Source organism: Achroia grisella, unplaced genomic scaffold, assembly GCF_030625045.1.
Source record: "Achroia grisella isolate CSIRO2021 unplaced genomic scaffold, CSIRO_AGI_Agris_v1 utg906, whole genome shotgun sequence".
In the NCBI taxonomy this organism is placed as follows: Eukaryota; Metazoa; Arthropoda; class Insecta; order Lepidoptera; family Pyralidae; genus Achroia; species Achroia grisella.
The window spans coordinates 768,319-789,040 of record NW_026713064.1 but is presented as its reverse complement, the minus strand read 5'-3'; the positions used below and the strand labels follow the sequence as shown (position 1 = coordinate 789,040).

Below are 20,722 nucleotides of genomic sequence, written 5' to 3'. Positions count from 1 at the left end.
CACTCGAAAGCTGTACCCAGTAAAAAGGCTTACTTAATCCATGCCCGCAAACTTGGTTTGAAGAAAAATTACTGTGCTATGTCTTTATATAAATAAACCTACTAATAACGCTTCTCTAATGGTTTTATAGTTATAGTGTACGTATTGTAAGTTTTCACAGTGAGATAAAGCTGATATATGTAATATAAAAAATTTTTGGGTGTATTTTGGTAGGTCTGAGAATAATTATTGCCAGTAACGTAATTTATTTATTATTTAGGTATAAACAATAAATATGTTTCACACTTAATACATTTTATATCTAGGTACATACATATATATTACACTTGTAAGTATTTGATTATAAACAATTTTACTTGCGACATACAACACTATTTTTACTTAAAGAATACTTACATTAATTTATAATATATATATATTTTAATATTTACAACATGTAATAATGCTAACTTACATTTACTATAGATATAATATGACTTATGTTTTATACCCAAATGCTTATTACTAGTAATATTACTTAACAATACTGAAACATATTAATACCGACAACTATATTTACATAACAATAGTAAGAGAAAAATACAATATTGTCCACGCTGAACAACTTTATGTAAATTCGTACAGAACATGTCGACCCTTCTTCAGCGACTGCAATTTATGGTCGGAAAAAATGTCAGCGGGATCCGGGACAAGCAATAACTGCCATATATTGTTGAAGCTCCATACAGATTGATAATTTCGCCCGATAACTTTCTTGATGGACATTTTACGCCCCACTCAGCGAATATATTTATTTATTTTGGCAAGCCCAAAGATAACAATAACTTATTACTATCTGTCCATCCCCTCGGCTGAATAACAAAATTGGAAAGGACAGTGACATGTATAAACGAGCCTGACTGATGAGCAAACTATACATCCATATTATGGTAAATAAAAAAATTCGGAATATTCTATTTATTATATTGTTCTATTATTAAATTAGGCAATTATATACAAAATCAAATGAAGAAAACATTATATACATGTTAGATAGATAGATAACAAATCAGATATAATATTAAAAAAGTTATATACAAATTCTTTCTATCTATAATTTCATTGTATATACATATGTTCTAAAAATTCAATATAATTAAAAGTAGTATAAATTTCGTTTTCAATCTTTATAATTATAATAGACTATAATATTAAATAGAGACAATATGAAATAAAAATTGTATTAAAATTAATTAGAACTTCTTTAATTTAACCTTAGATATCGATCAAATAACTTGCTGCAAATTTAACCTTCATCTTCTGATTGACTTTACAACTTGTTGACCAACTTGTCTAGTTGCTCGTTTATTTTCAAGAACTTAATCAGATCTTTATATTACGAAACTATTATTAGATGTTTATCAAAGATATTACTATTTATCAAAGTTTGCTTGTTTGCTTACTACATTTAAGGTATTATAGGAAAACTGAAACTCTAATTAATGGAGAAAAAATAATATAGACTTTTATTAAAGAAGAATAGATTTTCATTTTTCAATGACAATTACTTGTGATAAGTTCTAATGTCACAATTCGCTGAATGGTCGATAGAGTCAATATGTATGCTTCGAAAATATCAAAATATTTGATAGAATCATTATCGTATTCTTAGGTATGCAGAGAGAGATCGCCATTTGCGTGGGGAGACACAATAAATGGCTAGAAACATATGAATCTTAAAAATATCTCGTAATATTAAGAAATTTAAAGGATATTTATTTGAAATAGTATATCTCAAAAGATATAAAAGAACTGAAAAATATGATGTACTCGTAATACAAAGAATATATTGTAAATAAACAAACAAACCAACCAGTTAGTGTTAACATGTTTAGCTTTCTATAGAAATAATATTTAATTATCTAATAATTTTCATACCAAAAGATTTCTATAGAAATTAATTTAATTCAAATTAACAAAGTTCAAATGGTTATCTATTCTTCTTCTTGTATAAAATTTATTAATATTTAGAAATGTATAATTAACTAAACAATCTACAACATTATTATATATAACTTTAAGTACAACTTTTACAAGTTTACAATATTAAAGCTATTGTACAAAAGGTTTCTGTATAAATAATGTATAACAACAATAATAACTCTTTATGCCATACAGAGATTGGAACAGTATGTAGATTCCTATGCAATATCTCTAGAAGCATATAGATACAAACACACTACAAAGCTTCCCAATTAAAAAAAAATAGCGACAGTGTCAATACTAAAAGGTACATGTATATATTCGAATTCACAAACATTATGTGTTTACAAGTTCAGTTTTTATTAAATTATTTAATAACGTAATAAATTCGTCTTATCTCTTATAATTGCGTTTATAATTTTTATTGTCATTATTAATTGGGCGGAGAACAATTCAAATTCCCATTGATTTAATTACTATTAAGGTATACAACTATTGACAAAGCGAAACAAAGCATAGACCTACTTTGTTAAGACTATACTTTTATATTTGTAATCGATGGTCAGAAATATCACCCATCACAGAGTATTTCTTTATTTTATGGTTATTTTTTTCAGAAATCTATAAATATACCATTACCAGTGATAGAAGGCAAACCTCAAACAAAAATATATTTCAAACATGATTATGTGATATTTAAAATACAGTTTTAAGTTACTGTAACTTTAAATAAACATGACATGTCATACGTTGACAGTTTTTGGATAGTTTTTCATAATTTGTGAAACCTAGACAAATATATACATTTCTATAATAACAATATAATATTATATACATAAAATTTCATCAAATCCTAAATTTGCTATATTAGTATCTATATACACACATTAGATACTAACAGGTCTACGATTCTTACATTGTTCTGTGTCTACTGTACATCTAGGCGAATTGACTCATTTCGCCATTTTCATAGCAGATAATGAATCTGCTGATCTGGACGTACCAAGAGTCTTTGAATATCCAATATGGATCTTGCTGATCTATATATTCTTATATTCTTGTATAAAGACCAAGCCGATGTTACATAATGCTAAAATTCGTTTCGTTTTATTGATCATATCTTAATTTCATTCACTAGTAGGTAGTAGTAATTTGCGACATACATATATAATGTGGGTAATGTATAACATCATCGTGATTGAAACAGATTATGATCACTATAAAATGGACCTATTACGACGTCGTAGTTTCAGTCAAACGTATGTAGTCTGCAGTTCGGTATGCGATCCGGCGCGGGGCGTAGGCGCACACCGGTTGCGAATTAACTGTCCGAATGTAGTACGAAATTGTCTGGACATGGAACAGTAGAGCACGAAGTTGATGGCTCCATTCAGCAGTGCCAGTGCATCCATCAGCTCACCAAATAAGTTGTAGCAGCGTTTGAAGAAACAGCGTCCAAGCAGGCCGCTGAGAAGACCTGAGATAATATTATATTAAACAAAATGTTCATTAAACTCATAACTCAGACTGGAAATTGTATATTCATATAGAACATGTTAAAATTACATATCGAGTTATGTTTCCATTTGTTATGTATGTACTTTTAGTCAATTTATATCTTTCTTTTACTTTATTATTGATGGGTTAATAATTTATCACTTTATTTGGGTGAAAATGATAAACAATTAAGAGAATGATGATGTGACAGGTATATTGAGAAATCTACAAAAACATACTTTTTAATAACTCGAAATAAAAAAGTAATCAAGTAAAGGGCATCAAGAAATCGATTTACTAAAAGGGTCCAAAATTATTTTCTTGCAAGACTAGACAGAAAAATTATTCACAATAATTCTTTTCTAATGAAACCTAAATATTAAAACAGTCGAGTCTACTCAACCCGAAACATCTTTCCGACTTTTGTGTTCGAATTCTAGGAATAGTCAGAATAAATTACTTTTTCATATTATTACAAATAAAAGAACTTTCCTAAGGGTATTGAAATTGGAACGAAATATATAGTACCTACCTACCTATATAGCTATAACCGTGAATCACTAATAATAAGCAGTAGTATTATAGGAATAAATATTAAATATATACTTTTACTTTAACGTAAACCTATTCCAATAGAGTACATACATATCTGTCAGAATAGGAGTTTTGGAATATTAAACCTCTAACGAAATATACATACTATGCGTGCAGGAGCACAATAACAAAACAATATAATGAGAAGCATTTCATTTAAACAAATGTAACAAGCACTTAGGCAAATCCCTAATGACTACCTACTTATGTAATTGCGAATTGTGTAATTACATGGAATAACTACAACATGAGAGTACCTACTTGTGTAGTAAATGCTCCATCGTAGCAAATATTCAGTGTCATTTAATTCTAGTACTCAATGAGAATACTCCTTGTACTTTATTATACTTAAGACTACTATTATAGTAACCTTAATTACAAACATATAATAAAAAGATTTTGTTATAATAATATATTTTCTGTATATAATTTATATATAAGTATATACCAAGTTTTATTTGCTATGTCTTTCTCTCTGTCTTCTATAATGATAGAGATGCTTTAACAAAAATGCATAAAATAGTTTTGCTAATACCGTTGTATGCACATGCGTGCTTTATTTTATTTAAAGCTTTATTGAATTCTGATATAGTTTGTCGAGCGGATGCCTATTTATGTGCCTGGAAAATTTCATTGAAATCTTTCAACCGCATTTTCGCGGTTCGTACATTGTTAAATTATTATCTAAGATTTAAAAATGTAAAGAGACCTATGTGTGTAAATGGAAGGCAAAAGTTTTATATATGTTATGACACATTTTTTATACCACGTTTATGGTACGGCTTTGTTTTGATATTACACCTATTTTAAGATAAATACATATTGAAAATATATGCTTTTATAAGAAATAAATTTATATTTTTAAAGTTTTCCGTTTAGTACAAATTATTGAAATACTTAAACATATTAATACCGACAACTATATTTACATAACAATAGAGTAAGAGAAAAATACAATATTGTCCACGCTGAACAACTTTAATTACTACTACAGTTAGTAGTAATGTAATATTATGTTATCTGTGGTAGTAGTAATTTAATGTTAAATAAGGTATTTACCTCACTCGACGTTTCTATTACGTTGCCTTAACCGGGGTTACGAGCAAAATTCATGTAATTCAAAATTCAAGTAACAGCGTGCGAATCTATATCTATATAGCATTTATATAATAAAATTCGAATTATATAATTTGAGGCGATGAAATTTATTATTATTATTATTATATAGCGTCTTTCTTAATTTGAATTGTTATGGATGTCTCCATCACCGAAATAACAGTCAGATATATAAATTGACACACAAAGATTTTTCGAGTAGGTCTGATTGGTACTCACTACTTTTAAGTCTAAGTCTAGGTTGAAACCACGACGTTATATATAATAATATTTTATTCATTTCACATGCATATTCTATAAATTTCTTATAAAAATATATTCAAATTCACAAAAAATCATTTTAGTAAGATTTTAATTACGTGAATTAATGGTTCAACAAGATTTTTATTACCTTGTGAATGTATATACATATATGTATCTATATGAAGTAGGGACAGAAGGATTCAATAGATTCTATAAGGACACTGGTTCGTTAAATAAAGGGTCGAGTATTTAACCGCTCCGTACCACAAATATTTACGATAATCAACAATCAATTACTAATGTTGGGAATGGAATGCTTCAATGGTTTTGTGCTATGCATGTTGTAATTTACGTCGAGGGATTAGCCGCGGTTTTGCATGAATGAATGCACTTATTATGGTGATCTCAATATCATTTATATAAAATATATTAATTCTTTCATAATTTAAGAGCTGCCTCCGTGTCGGTGTAGGTGCTTCTATTTCCCACGATTTTCCATCAATCTCTTCAATTGTCATTGTTTAGTTTTCTTGGTATTAATATCTAATTCATGTATTTCAAAACTAGTATTTATAGTGTCCAATAGTTCATGCATTAAAGCCAATAGTCTTAGCCTAGAATAGCTATGTCTTCAGCAAATATAATAAACTTTATCCTTTTATATAATTCATTAATATTGTACGTTTTAATAGGTAATCAATTTTTTAAAACTTATAGGTTTTGATTGTTTCCATTATTGATACAAATAAATTCACTTTATTACCAATTGTATTATTATAATATCCTTTATAGTACGATTAAAGTAGGTTTTTTCATGGCCTGAACATGGTATAACTGACAAAGACTTAACAAAAAATTGTTTCTATATTTTGTAAATGAGTCGAATTAAATATATATTTGACCTGTAGATTTCAAAATCTCTCCTTATTATAGACGATCTACTAAAGCATCAAGTAGAATAAATAAACAAATTTTAATAACAAAAGTTTCAGGTTACTCCCACTAGTCGCAAGGGAGTTTCTTGTTGGCAACAGTGAAATTATTTATCTCATTACGCAAAATATAATTTAGGAAGACTTTTATTGTGTATTTCAGTTATAATTTGTCAAACAATAATTAAAAGCCATAATTAAAGCGTTTTTAAAATGTTAATGATAAAAATTTACTTTATCACTCTCATCATTCTAGATGTCGTTTTTACAATATATAGCAGCACTGGGTCGAGCAATTCTGGAGATTTTTGTTTTTAATTAAGTATTTATCTCAAATGTTTAATAACCATATATATAGTACATATTTCATTCGCATTTTGTCTAGGTTACAAAAACCCAAGCTGACTTGACCCTCATTTCATTGAGTTTTTTAATACCACGTGTATTACTCTTCTTAACTCCCATTTCTCCGAGTTTCACAGACTACAAAGAAAAATCGTTTATATATCAACTTATTTTGTTTTTGTTATTACCTACCTAAGTGATTTTTCAACTAAATCAAACCTAAATTTGCCACTTGGTTTCTTATAAAAGGGTCTGCTCAGGTGTTCGACATATTGTATATCAATCAAAATGTACAAAATAGTAAGGTGACATATTAATTTTATTATTAAACTAGCGCTCTGCCCCAGCTTCTCCGGGTATTTTATAATAACTGAATATTTGTGTCAAAATTACCTACAAATGGCTTAAAAAACATTAAAATCCGTTCAGTTGTTTTCGATATTATATCGGACACATGTAAGGCAGGGTACTTTTTATGTTATAATAAAATACTTAAATTTATTATGATAGAACAACATTTGAAAATATTGAATAACTGTACTAATATCAAATTATTCATAAATTTTAAATCCATACTAACCTAATATGCCTTGCGGAAACTCCGTCATTAGGAAGAGCAGTAACACAGCTACCAGCATTTTTGTCGTTCTGTCCGTCCTTCTCTCAGCTTTGCTGCGTTTTGTTGATTTTCTTGTAAAGATATTCCCGTTGCCATTGACGACCGTTTCAGCTGGACACGCACTGTAACCTTTAAGCGCCTTTTTCCTAGTATTCGCTCGATAAAGGGCCCGGATGAGCCAAGCACTTATCACAGTCAATATAAAGCATGGTAGCAGCTTTATGAGTACTGCGTGTACCCAAAAATTTATCTGATACAATGTCCCGTCGTAATCCGAATCAACGTAATATACTTTGGTTGGTATATTTCCATTTTTGTCGATGGTAAAGTCCTTGTGGATAGTGAAAACCTGCAAGAGAAAAGCATTATTAAATCAAGAGTTTATACGTTATTACGCCACTGGTATCCATGGACTGTCATTTGACTGGAGTTTTCAAAATCATTTATTCCTGCAGGCATTTTAATAACTTATGCAAGTAAATTTTTCTGTATTAATATATTGCCGAGAAACTTGATTCACGAAAAGTAACTCGATATGTATCTCTATCCCACACAGCCTATATACCTACATATGTATTATGATTTCAACGATAATACATTTAATAATTACATAGCGAAATCGTAATAAACAAACAAATTGACATTCACATTTATAATAAGAGGATTCACTGTTACAGAATTTAATATTGTTATTATTATAACCTCAAATATTGTTCCCTTAAGGATAGGTAGAGATTACAGACCTCAACTGGCTTCATTTCTAACACATTTTTCTAGCTTTTTCCATGTTAAATCAAATATCGCCAAATGCAGACTCGTCACCTTACAGTTCCATAAAATATATATGAAGTATTGTTTTATGAAAAGTACCGATTATCCTGGAGAATCTGTTTCTACTAGGAATGTTGTAATAATAACATTTATAAATGCACAATTAATGTACAATTAACATTTATAAATCGTAACGTCTTATTATTATTAAAAAAACCCGGTCTCAAATATATTATTGTTTCAAACATTGTATTTTTTTTTGTTAATGAGTCGACGCGACGCGTTTAATTTCACCGTTTGTATTTCTAAACTTCGCTGAGTTCTAATGAACATTATGAATTATATATTTATAAAATTCATTAGAACTCAAAATTACAATGCGCTTATTTATAAAAACGAATATTAATTACTAATAATAACGGTAGTTGAGAGAAGCAATAACAGGATACATAAAACGTGCAACGATTACAAATTTGTTTAGCTTGCTACCCATTAATGAACCATAAAAAAGTAGTTCATCATCAAAATCAAAATTAAAACGCATGATTAAGCCTAAAATCAAATCAAAATTGTCCATTTATCTGTCGCGATTAACTTGACAGCGAACGTTGTATATTTATCTGGATAAACACTGGCCACAATTTTGCAGCGTGTTATTTTAACCGAGTAGATCGCATGAATGGTTTTATTGGAATTCTGTACAGCTTTAGAATATCACGAATATATTTTATTTTTGCATGTAATTTAAAAATATTCGACATTCACTACGTGATAGTACCAAATACAGTCCTTTTGTCAACTAAATTGGCAACGAAATAAACAAACGTCGCTTATATACCTACATGAACCAGCAACGCGTTAAATGACGTCACTGGTATCTCATGTATTGTTATACCTAAGGGCTAAAGTATCGTCCGTACCCGGTAATTTCACTGCCACATCTTTCAAACCTTGGCGGCAGAAATAGGTATCCGCAGACTATTCTGTACAAAGTTTACCTCGGTAAAAATAGTTCATTTATACGACGTTGTTTTGAAGGTTCCTCTTCGATAATGGGAACACTTATAATTGCGTTTCTAACAATAGCTTGGCAAACAAGCATTATGTGCCTTCTGTTGGTAAACGATTAACCGCCGTCTTTGGAAGCAAACGACAACTAGGGGACTGTTCTAAAATTATAATTCCAAATATTCTGAACAATGAGTATTCAATTGCTTTTTATGTTATTTTATCAGACTCGTAATCAATCGAATAAAATTGTCTGCGATGGAATAGATATTAAACGATAAATATAAATCGGTGGGACAGAGAGAAAAACTAATAATTTTAAGGAAATATCGAGAGTTCGGCCGAAATTTATTATAGAAAAAGAATTTCATTACACTTCGCGTATCCTTTTCATCTGGCATCCTTTCCTCATGCTCAAACTAACGTAGTGTTCTTTCACATTGTAAAATCGATACTCACTTTTAAACAACTCCTCTCAAAATAGTACAGTGTGTACATTTAATATGTAATGGAGAGTGTTACTTCAATGCAACAAATGCAATGAGTAAATACGTATATACCTACACGCGTCTGCTTTTAACAGACTGTTTTTTTAGCTCACCTCGCTATAGAACTCTAGAAAACCTTATGTATCTACATTGTAACTTGTTTTGGCACTCAAATAAAGTTCAGTTGCTACATTAATGTTTATGAGATAAATTAAAACAAAGTTTCTTTAGACTTATGGTTTCGGAGAAAAAACTATTTTTATGCTCACGTAAGCTACAAAATTATTGGACTGCTAGATCGAGACTATATTTACCTACCACTTAGTAAATTTTATTCTAGATTGACGAGGAAAATTCAAATTCCCCATAGTACTTATATAAATTGACTGTAAGTACATTAACAAATGTAAAAAATTCCAAAGAACTGAATAATTTTAATAGTTATAGTTATAATAATTATGTTAGCTATTTAGATATTTCAGTTGGCATTTCTATTTCTGTTAATATCATAATCATAAAATTTTGAAATATATAAAACATATGCAATTAAATTACAATTCCCTTAGAGTCGGATATAAATAAAATATGTATATGTTAAGCCTGTTATTTCTTATGGAGTACTCGCAATAAAATAATTATGAAGAGTTAAGAATTATTATCTATAGTCGAATAGGAAAAAAAATACGAGAAACTAGAACACATAAAAATATATCTGCTACAGAGTAAGGAAAAGCAGTAAAGCTTATTAAAAGGCATATCAATTAATGTTTTTTACACACATCCATTATTTCCATAAAAACGTCACACCAATATTTGAACGTCTATAGAATCTGTTAGCCCAAATATGTATAACAGTATATGGAACAGACAAAACTGTCAGATCGTTTGCGTGCTATAGATTCATTTGCACAGAGCGTGATATTTGTATTTCATCAGTTTTTGTACCATCATTTTCCTGAATTTGACCACGCGTAGGCAAGCTGCGTCACACCATCATGTGGGTAAATAGCCTATTCGTATTGTGATTTTTTCAGAATTAAATGTGCAATATATTAGGACATATACTTATAGCATAAAATCCAAAAAAAAGAAAATATAGTAAAGCCACACAGTACTAATAATTTTTAAAGAGAGGAAAATTTTATTTTAAATAAATTTTTAATAATTACTTAAAAATTTTAAAAATTGTTTCGTTTGTAGAAAGCTATGTGGCTACATTATCAGAAAATTCTAGTTTTCAGATGTACTGTAACTTACGTAACTTACGTTCTCAAACAGTCCACCTACAGTAATAAACATGATGATGTTTATATTTACATAAACTTATTACATTCGGATAAATAATTCATAATGTTGAACTGTTTTTAAACATATAATTAATTCTCTTTCTACGTCCTTAAAAATTAAAAGTTAATTCAAACAAGGGATTCACTTATTGAAAGTTCATGGCGAAGTTGGAAGGGTAAAATAAACATTTAATAAGTACATTTACATAAAAGCTTATAGAAGTGGTGCATTATAAATTGCGTAATATATTATATAATTAACTGTTATTTTACATCTTGTAGATCAATTGACTAAAATAGTAAAATAATACCCTTAATTGTAATTAGTTTTAAAAACAAAATTTTGTGATAGCGTTATGTATTAGATAACGCTATCACAAAATTTTGTAGGTATGCCCTGCCCTCTGCTTTCTATAACTATATCTGCCATTTCTCGATCTTAACCTTTAGCAATCAGTACAAGGAAACAGGTAAATGTAGTAATCAATTATGGGGGCCCTAATTTATTGGCCGTCCGCCCACGATATCAGATTAATTTTGATATTCAACGTTTTCTGATCAACACTGAGAAGCAGATATTATTGTTAGAATATAGGTACTCAGTTCGTACCTATTATCCAAAAACATACATAATACGTATTAAATTATTTTATTGTAGTACTATAATAAATAATTATATGTATATTGTGGATTTTAAAAACTAGGTGCTTGGCGTAATCTCCGTTACTCATTCAATTTTAAAAATCTTTTTATTGTTTATCGAGAAAGGCAACATCACACTACGATTAATAGGAGCAGAGCTATAGTTGAAAAAGTTGGAAAAGCGACGAAAATATGACGAAGATAGTTGCGCGGATCAGCTAGTTTAAACCCAAACTATGAATTGTTAGTGATAAGACTTTCTATACACAATATCAACTACTTAATTCTTCGCAATGTGATAAATTCTAGAGGATATTTTTATAACCATCTAACCGATAAGAATCCACAAAGACATCGCTTGTGGGATGCTTGTTACAAATGATCCTCTGGGAAAGGGATTACAGTCCGTATTTTGTCTGTCACAAATGCCTTATTCCTATAGAAAAGTGGTAAATCATTTGATTCGTAATATAATACGTGTAAGTACGCTTAAATACAAAACATAGACAATAGTATCTGCAGCTTTAACCTCCGTGTACCATGTACTCGGATAAGATGTGCTCAAAGAATTATAAACACTGGCGAGAATTTCGAGATTTAATAATATTAATAAAGAGATACAAAATATGTATGGCACGATAGGTATTTAGGAGAAGTAATCTTTTGAATATTGACCTCATAAAAATAAAAAATATATTTTTATTATGATAATTAAATATTTTTTATTCGTATTAACATTTATACAATATTAATTGCATTATCTGTTATATAAAATTTAAGGAACTACGACTTGTGGTTGATAATTTTAAAATTTATGTATGTAATATGTATAAAAAAAATATAGTTAATTAAATCTTAATATGAATATAATGGTAATAGAAATTTTATGATACGAGTTGAACACGACTAGTATAATCTTGTCGAAACGTCGAGAGAGGTAAATACTTTTATTTATCATAAAATTATGAGCCGATTTAACTATATAAATAATGGAGAGAATTTTATTTTTAAAATAATTTATAGTTTCTTTAAGTTATTTTTACATTCAGTGAAAGTTGTCTATTGTATATGCGATATAATTTAGCAAAGTCTTAAGGCGTCTTACAATAAAGGTCTTATAAGTAAGCTACAGCTAGCAGCAATACTTATATAGACACTCAACGAAACAAAAGGACTCTTCTAGGAGATTTTAAAATCTACTGAAGCGAATCAGTGAACACTTAACGAAGAATTGTTAACTATACTATAACAGTTTATGAATGCCTTGTACCTATATCAGTGAATTATTTACGTTGAAATAATATAAGTTAATTTAAAGCCAACATGTTGCTAGTTATAAACATCTACATATTGGATATATTTACGGAATTTAGGTTAATAAATAAACAAACTATTTTAGTTACTATAGTACAAAGAGTTTTGCCGTCAGTATTATTCAATAAATACTAATACATAGTTTGGTGTATATAATAACGTTTGGTATTCATATTTTCAAACATTTATCAGTTTATTGTTCACTAATGCAGTGGTAAATATATTGAAGAGGAGAAAGGGGATTGTCGACAGTATAGATTGTTGACCCCATTTCTAGCAATGTACTATGTGAGGTTGACTTCTATACGGTTCCCCTTGGACACCATCATGATAAATTTCTAATGATTTATTACATAGGGCTAGCTAACCTGACCTCCTGTACATCTTATCATTCTCCACTGGTGCACCGTCTGTGTAAGTGCAGGCAGAACCACCATTCCATTATGATACAATAAAAATATATACAGGTATATATTGAAGGAGGCAATATATGTATACACAACCAGCTACACGAATAGACAATGTTGTCATTTGTTAGCTGTAGTTTGTCATGCAAAATTTATATATTATATGTACTTGAAATATGAGAATAATGGACCCTTTGCCAGCTACTACGTTTACTAGTTTGTAATAACAACATCATACTAGAGGACAAATACAAAATGTTAGCAATTAATGGAAGGTTTAGATAACGTTTAGATTATATTTAATAATATATATCAATACATACTTTATCAAAATTTTATGTTTGTTTGTTACTTTCGTGTATTTTAAGAGTCAATTATCAAATTTCTGGTAGCAAAATTATCAACTAAATAATTGAGTTAATTTAGAAAATTATATTTAATTTTCTTAACCCATAAAAATATTTTGACTAACCAAATGGAATATACCATATTCACAGACAGTAAAAATAGTATTACAATAAACATATATTTTTTTAAAATTATTATTTATTACTTACAGATTTCCTTGCGTTTTTAAGTTTTTTAAGCCAATAAGAAGTTATAAACTTCTTATTCTCTGGATGTTAATTATTTTATTTAAATATTTTATGATAATATTCATTTTCCTAAGTAAATTGTCAAATTATGAATACCAATATACGTCGTAGGTATAGTCTATATAGTTATAAAATATTATACATGGTTCTATTATTCATTCCATCTGCAAAGTTATCAGTCGGCGGCCTCTCGTCATAGTATTGTATTATCTATCTATGTTTGTTTCATTTCTTTTACAAATTCACCGGACGAGAAAAAGGGCAGAGTGCGGAAGGACTCTTATTCTAACCCGCGCAAGGATTTACGCGTCGCGGTCGCTTAAAAGCTACCTACCTCATGCCTGACAGGAATGATTTTAGTTTCAGGATCGGTGTAGGTAAACCTCTATAAGCCGTAATAATTGCGATTCTTATTTGAACGAGGCAGTGAATGTAGTTATTTTTTAAGAGTAACGCTAAAGTTGAAGTCTTGCTCAAAACCACTATGCAAAATGCGGGCTACGCTTGGCGTCACTCTTTGTATAACTGATTCTTACACGTTTTGTTCTATAAAGTAAGTTCAGGCCGGTATTTGTTCTATTCTGATAAACCTAAAAAGATCCAAATTATTTAAATAGTTACAAGATGATTATTATTATTTATATTATTGTTTTATTATAAATATGAATGTTTGCAGAGATGTTTGTTATATGAACAAATTTAAACTGCTGGACTGATTCAAATGATATTTAGATTGGTATACAAATTATACCTAAGTTATAAACTTATAACTAATAGATAAAATATAATGGTACTTACAAAATATGAAGGTATACAGAGTATCGGTGGCAACACGAAACTGGCCAAGATTGCAAGAGAACAGCGGCGATCCGTGCACAATGCTGGACTGTGCGATGGATATCTGTATAATAAAATTATTATAGATATAAGATTATGTTTCATGAAATAAATATATTATAATAATATTATATTATAACAAATTTAAAAAGAAGGAGATGATATATCGTAGTATATAAACTATAATAATTGTAACAATAAGAATGTTAGACGGTTAACTTCGTCTTCATCGTTTGCTGTAAAACTTCGAATTATCTAAGTCATATCATACATATGTATGCAACAATAGCTATTTTAAAGAGAAGAATAGGTAGTAAATCAGGATTACAATAATATATCAACCCTGTAAGTATAGAAGGATTTGCACCTGAACTATAACAAGACTCATAATGTGTATCACATGTTCTCCATCGTCATTTAGTAAGTCTATATAAAATATAATAATAAGGAGGAAAGATTTATTTCTTTGTTTGTTTGTATTGAACAGGTTCCGAAACAATTGGATCTATTTGAAAAAAAATTTAACCGTTAGAATCCTATGTAATACCCTATGTACATAGGCGATATATAGTAATATAGTAATCATATGAAAACTTCGATATATTAACCTACCATAATATATCCATACCATACCTAATATAATACCCATGCGTAGCCATGGCGGGCCCCTAGTCATTTTATGTATAAATTACTTTTTAACATGTATAACGCGAAACATTACGTATTAATGTACTCGTAAGATTAAAAACTAAAAAAATATGCAGAATATAGAAATATATAGTTAATTAATTAATTAATTACCACTATTACCTAGAGATGTACTTTGCTTATTAACCGTATGAGCATACTCAGTCTTCTATCGGTACTGCAAAGTTTGAAGCTAAATTACTTAAGTAAAGGGCATCATCTAGATAAATCGGTGTAAACTTTAAAACTAAGTATCTAACTTAAATTAATTGAATAAAGTAATATATAGAACAACAGCAATTAAGTGTATACTATAGCTTCTTCAACACTCATCAGAGGCAAATGCCTTTTACTCGACTTTAAAAGGAAGAAGATATACTAAAAACCCTTTTCTTGTTAACTGTCGAAAATATAAAAAGTACAATTTAATTTGTGACTAGTATGGCTCCTATATGATATATAAAAATAATAGAAACATAGATGTTAATAATAACAATATGTATTCAAAGATAAGGATTAGGACATATAAATCTACGGATACTCATTTAATATATATATAGTGACAAAATGAAAATTTGTTATTGGGAATGTAAGCTTCTGAACAATTACTCCAGAGCGACATGTATATTATATGTACTATGTTAATGTATGTATGTAAAACATAAACTCACACATAACCACCCACTACGACTCATCCTACACACTTTTTTTTGTATCGGCCAGATTAAAAATCTTGGTCTTAATGATAGTAAACCGGTCGGGGCGGTTTTGTATGCAACATTTCCCCTCGTGAAAAAAAGTCCACGACGCTTTAAAAATCGCGCTACAATAAATACTCACACAATTATGAGCACCTGAGTGTAGATGTAGCAGGTTACTAGTATTTATCTATCTAACTTTGTTTACACCCATAAAGAAAGTAATAAAGCTCTTACATACTTGATAGCTATGTACCGCCAGACGGCTAATGATAGAGTGAGCAGTATGGATGCAGTATGCAGGATTTGAGTGAAGTGCATATGGAACAGCATGTATACTGCCCAAGAGTATGGCCAGTCTTCTTGACCTGGTAGCAACTGCAACAAGTAGGAAATATGACACGTACACTTTTTAAAATAATCTTACACAAGTTAAATACATAAATAAACATTTCAAATAACCTTCAGCACAAAAAGAACTCAAAAATCCTATTACGCGTATAATAAAAAGACCTGATAATCTGGAAATGCCTATACAGATCTCATAACTGGAAGCCAAGAATCATCTCGAACACATCTCAAACAAAAGTCACTGTATCGTAATCGGTTCATTCGTTTAGTTGCTACGAGTGTATACTCGTACTCGTAGCTACTAAAGGAACCAACCGACGTCGATGTAGAACAACGTCAAACTTATAACACCTCTGTTTTACGTCAGGGCTAAAAAAACAGTGAGGATAAATGTAGGTCCTGATTCTAAAAAATGTTTTATTATGTACAAAATATTTGTTGTAATTAATAAATTACGAAACCAAATTCATTATAATTATAGAAAACGTATAAGAATAATCTGATGAATTTTCTTAAAAGCATGTAAGTCTTCGAGCCCGTATGTACTTTCGTTCTTTAATATTATGCTTGAGTGCTATCCATTACCATTAAATTTATTACTTAATATATTTTATGCAAGTACTTACATATACTTGGTAGAGTTCGGTGTGTATATTATAATATATACTCATTTTTTATTAAGTGAAGAAGAATTTTATGTGTTAATATATTTTATCTTTAATATCCATAAAAGTTAAAACCGAGTGTCAATTACGTAATCCTTACTAATATTATAAATGCGAAAGTAACTCTGTCTGTCTGTCTGTCTGTCTGTCTGTCTGTCTCGCTTTCACGCCAAAACTACTGAACTGATTTAAATGAAATTTGGTACCCATATAGTCTAGACGCCGAGGAAGGACATAGGCTACTTTTTAATGCGAAAAAAGGGTTGTAAGGGGTTGAAAATGGTAATGCAAGGTTATCTTTATGCGGTTGAATACACACTTATTGTAATAATGGCTTAACTAAAAAATTAGATATTTTGGAAAGTCTACTTTATAATTGTGTTATTAAGTCTATTTTCAAAAATTTTTAATTTCTGAATTACACCAGTATTGTACTAGATATGCGACTTATTAACGCTCATATGTCATAAATAAACATATATGTCATTTGTATTGTTGCGCGCGCAACTGATTATTGTCAATCCGTTGTCTCCTTATGAATTTAAATGAATAAACGTTTGTTCTGCAATTTTATTTTATAAATACATAAATATAATCCTGGTATATATAACTGATGACCCTGCTCTTGGACAAGAGCGTAAGAACATATTATTAATATTTTTGAAGAATAAAACAACATATAATATTAAAAATGTTGTCAATACATATGAACAACATTTCCTTGGAAGAAACAACATCTACCGTTCCATCCGAGCTATTCAGGTTCGGAATACGCGTTTCTCCATTCTGGCCAGTAGAGTCAGAGATATGGTTCGCGCAAGTAGAGGGATAGTTTGCAATTTAGAATATCACATCTATTATTTTGATTTAACAAAATTTTATTATGTTATTGGCCAACTGGACCACCAATTTTCAAAAGAATTTAAAGAAATGTTTAAACTGTTTATTAAATATAAATAAATATGACATTTAAATTTGTAAATATCACATTGTCACCATTCAAGGGGTAAAATAAAATAGCAGATAAAAGTTTTTATGGAAATTCGTCATATTTGAAGCTAGAACGATTAAGCTTTTTTCTTACGCTTTTTTGGGTCAGTTTATTTAATAAATACCTTACTAATATTATGAAAGTGAAAGTGACTCTGTCTGTCTGTCTTAAAAGCCAAAACTTCTGAACTGATTTAAATGAAATTTAAAGTCTAGATCTTGAGATAGGACATAGGTTACTTTTTAATGCTAAAAAGGGTTATAAGAGACTGAAAGAGGAATTTTTTAAAAGTTTAAGCTTCAATCTTATTTTTTTGCGTATTGATTAAATATAATTAACGAAAATGGGTTGTAAGGGTCAAAAGGGGAGTTGAAATGTTGTATGCATGTATTGTCATTTTTTAAAGCTAGAAACTTGAAACCCATATTTTAGGCTGTTGAGAAAATATCAGTACCTACCGTCACAGGACTCAGCCATAAATGGTTACAGTAATATCATTGGTACATGATGACACTTATAAGTTTAAAAAAAACAAGAAAAAGGGTTATAAGGGGTTGAAAGAGATGTAATGTATGTATGGTATGTTGGAATATATAGTAGTTATTAGTTTTTGGCTGTTGATTGAATTGTATGGAATTATGTATAGAAATTTCATTTTTGAAGCTAGAACGATGAAATTTTTTTATTGGGTTAGATTATTAATATATATTTTTTACTAATTGCTCAAGGTCACTATTTTACGCGGACGAAGTCGCGGGTACAGCTAGTAATAATATATTTCCTAATGCAACCGAACTTCCTTCTCTCAAGTGGACAACTTTTTATTGGGATATTAATAATTGCAGATAGTTTATTTTCTACGAAATACCAATACTATTAACAGTATTCGGAATCGCTTCAATTCTCCCAGATAAAGTTATAACGTTTACAGTAATAGCAATGGTAAATATAGAAATACCTAATTATTAAGCACAAGGTCACTGTCATAATTTGTTGTCTCTGTTTGTGTACAAGTTAGATGTCTTTGGCGATTTTTAAGATTTCTTTGTAGCTCGCATTTAGATACAATACGTTTATTTAAAGATAAGAATATAAATATTGGTATAGAATTAGGTGACTATTAACTACTACTTATAAATAATAATACTTAAAATACGAATTACTTACCAGGTATCTATAAATCGCGAAAGGAACATATTCAATCATGACAAATACATCAGCAACAGCGAGCCATTTGAGTAGTCTGTTTATAGGTGCCGCCGCTAAATCCCTTCTCGTCAAAACAGCCACATTCAGGATATTTGCTAGACTTCCAAAGAGGCAAACCTGGTTAGGATTAAAAATTATTGTCAGTTAATTTATGTTTAATCACTGAATTATTATGAACACTGGTGATTAATTAATAAACAAATGCGTTAAAAACATGACATCTAGAACATTTGCCTATATATTTTTATCTAAAATTTTATTTTATGTGGTTAAAATTTTATTTTATCGTCCGATCACGGAGAACTAAGATTTTATACCTCCGTATCCTGTAATTGAACTGCCTTATCTTAAACAAATTGATTGATTTCTTGTTAGTAGATTAGTTTTTAAAAAAAATTATGTGCGTAATATACGTGTAACATGTGCTACATTATATTTCAAAAAATATTATCATGCAATGTGAGGCTGGAGCGGATCGGTAGTTAAAAATAAAACAGATAATAATGTAGGACTTACTAATAGACTGACGTAGCCATGAATACTGTTGTAAGCGAGAATCAAGTCTCTAAACTCTCCACTACAATATTCCAACCTGTCACACTCTTTCACAATGGAAATGTTATAGCGATTCCTCCAATCTTCCAACGCCTTCAGAACCTCGCTAATGCTTGCGCTTTGATTGTACTCTCTGTGTTTAAGCAGTGTAATGAATCTTAGATCATCAAACAAATCGTATGAGAAATTTGACCCGTATGTTGTATTGACTACATTATGTCGGTTGCTATCGTCCGCTAACATTGTGACTATCGTAGAATGGTCTATTGTTCATCACTTAACTAGAATTACTGCGTCCAGAACCATATATCACACCGAATACACCCGAAATGGGTCAGATGGAAGTAAGAACGATTTCCCGTGCTCATCTTACGATTCGTTTCTGTAACAACAATTTTTTGATTAATAAATAACAATGAAATTGTATCTTCATGGTTGTTATGCTATATGAGGTAGACAGAAGCACAGTTAACCATCGTCGTAAAGATAATTTAATAGCACGTGACAGAGAAGGAACTATCCACCAAGCGCCGTCTCTCAAATTACATAATTTTGTTTGGTGTTGCCTAAGATTTGAACTTGCATACTTTGTGTCTAAGTTGAGTAACAGACCACTGGGCCACTACCCTCTGTACATTTTGAATAGTATTTCTAGATTACCAGGCTCTCAAATAGTCAGATATAGGAAAAGAAATCTTCAATACGATACAATTTCGTCACAATATCAGACCGCATTTTTTTCTTTTTTTTTACTTCACATCACTTGCAAATTTTTGTTTCAAGAGTATCTGATGTCAATAAATTTTACTTTATATTACATAAAGCTATTGATTTCTTTTGAATATCAGATTTTCATTTTGTATTTATAATCTCAAGTTTACTGTTTGTTTTTTTTAGCTTAAGAACTAT

At 29.6% G+C, this 20,722-nt stretch overlaps 1 protein-coding gene across 1 annotated transcript; it reads right to left on the bottom strand.

Annotated features, from left to right (window-relative positions):
* Positions 1-3,215: 3,215 nt before the first annotated feature.
* LOC131853786 (G-protein coupled receptor dmsr-1) lies at positions 3,216-20,056 on the bottom strand. Its single transcript, XM_059204825.1, has 6 exons — positions 19,775-20,056; positions 19,217-19,375; positions 16,284-16,420; positions 14,619-14,721; positions 7,270-7,657; positions 3,216-3,439 (listed from the first exon to the last, which is right to left on the bottom strand). The coding sequence occupies exons 1-6, from the start codon at positions 20,054-20,056 to the stop codon at positions 3,216-3,218; spliced, it is 1,293 nt and encodes a 430-aa protein (XP_059060808.1).
* Between the last annotated feature and the right edge of the window lie 666 nt (positions 20,057-20,722).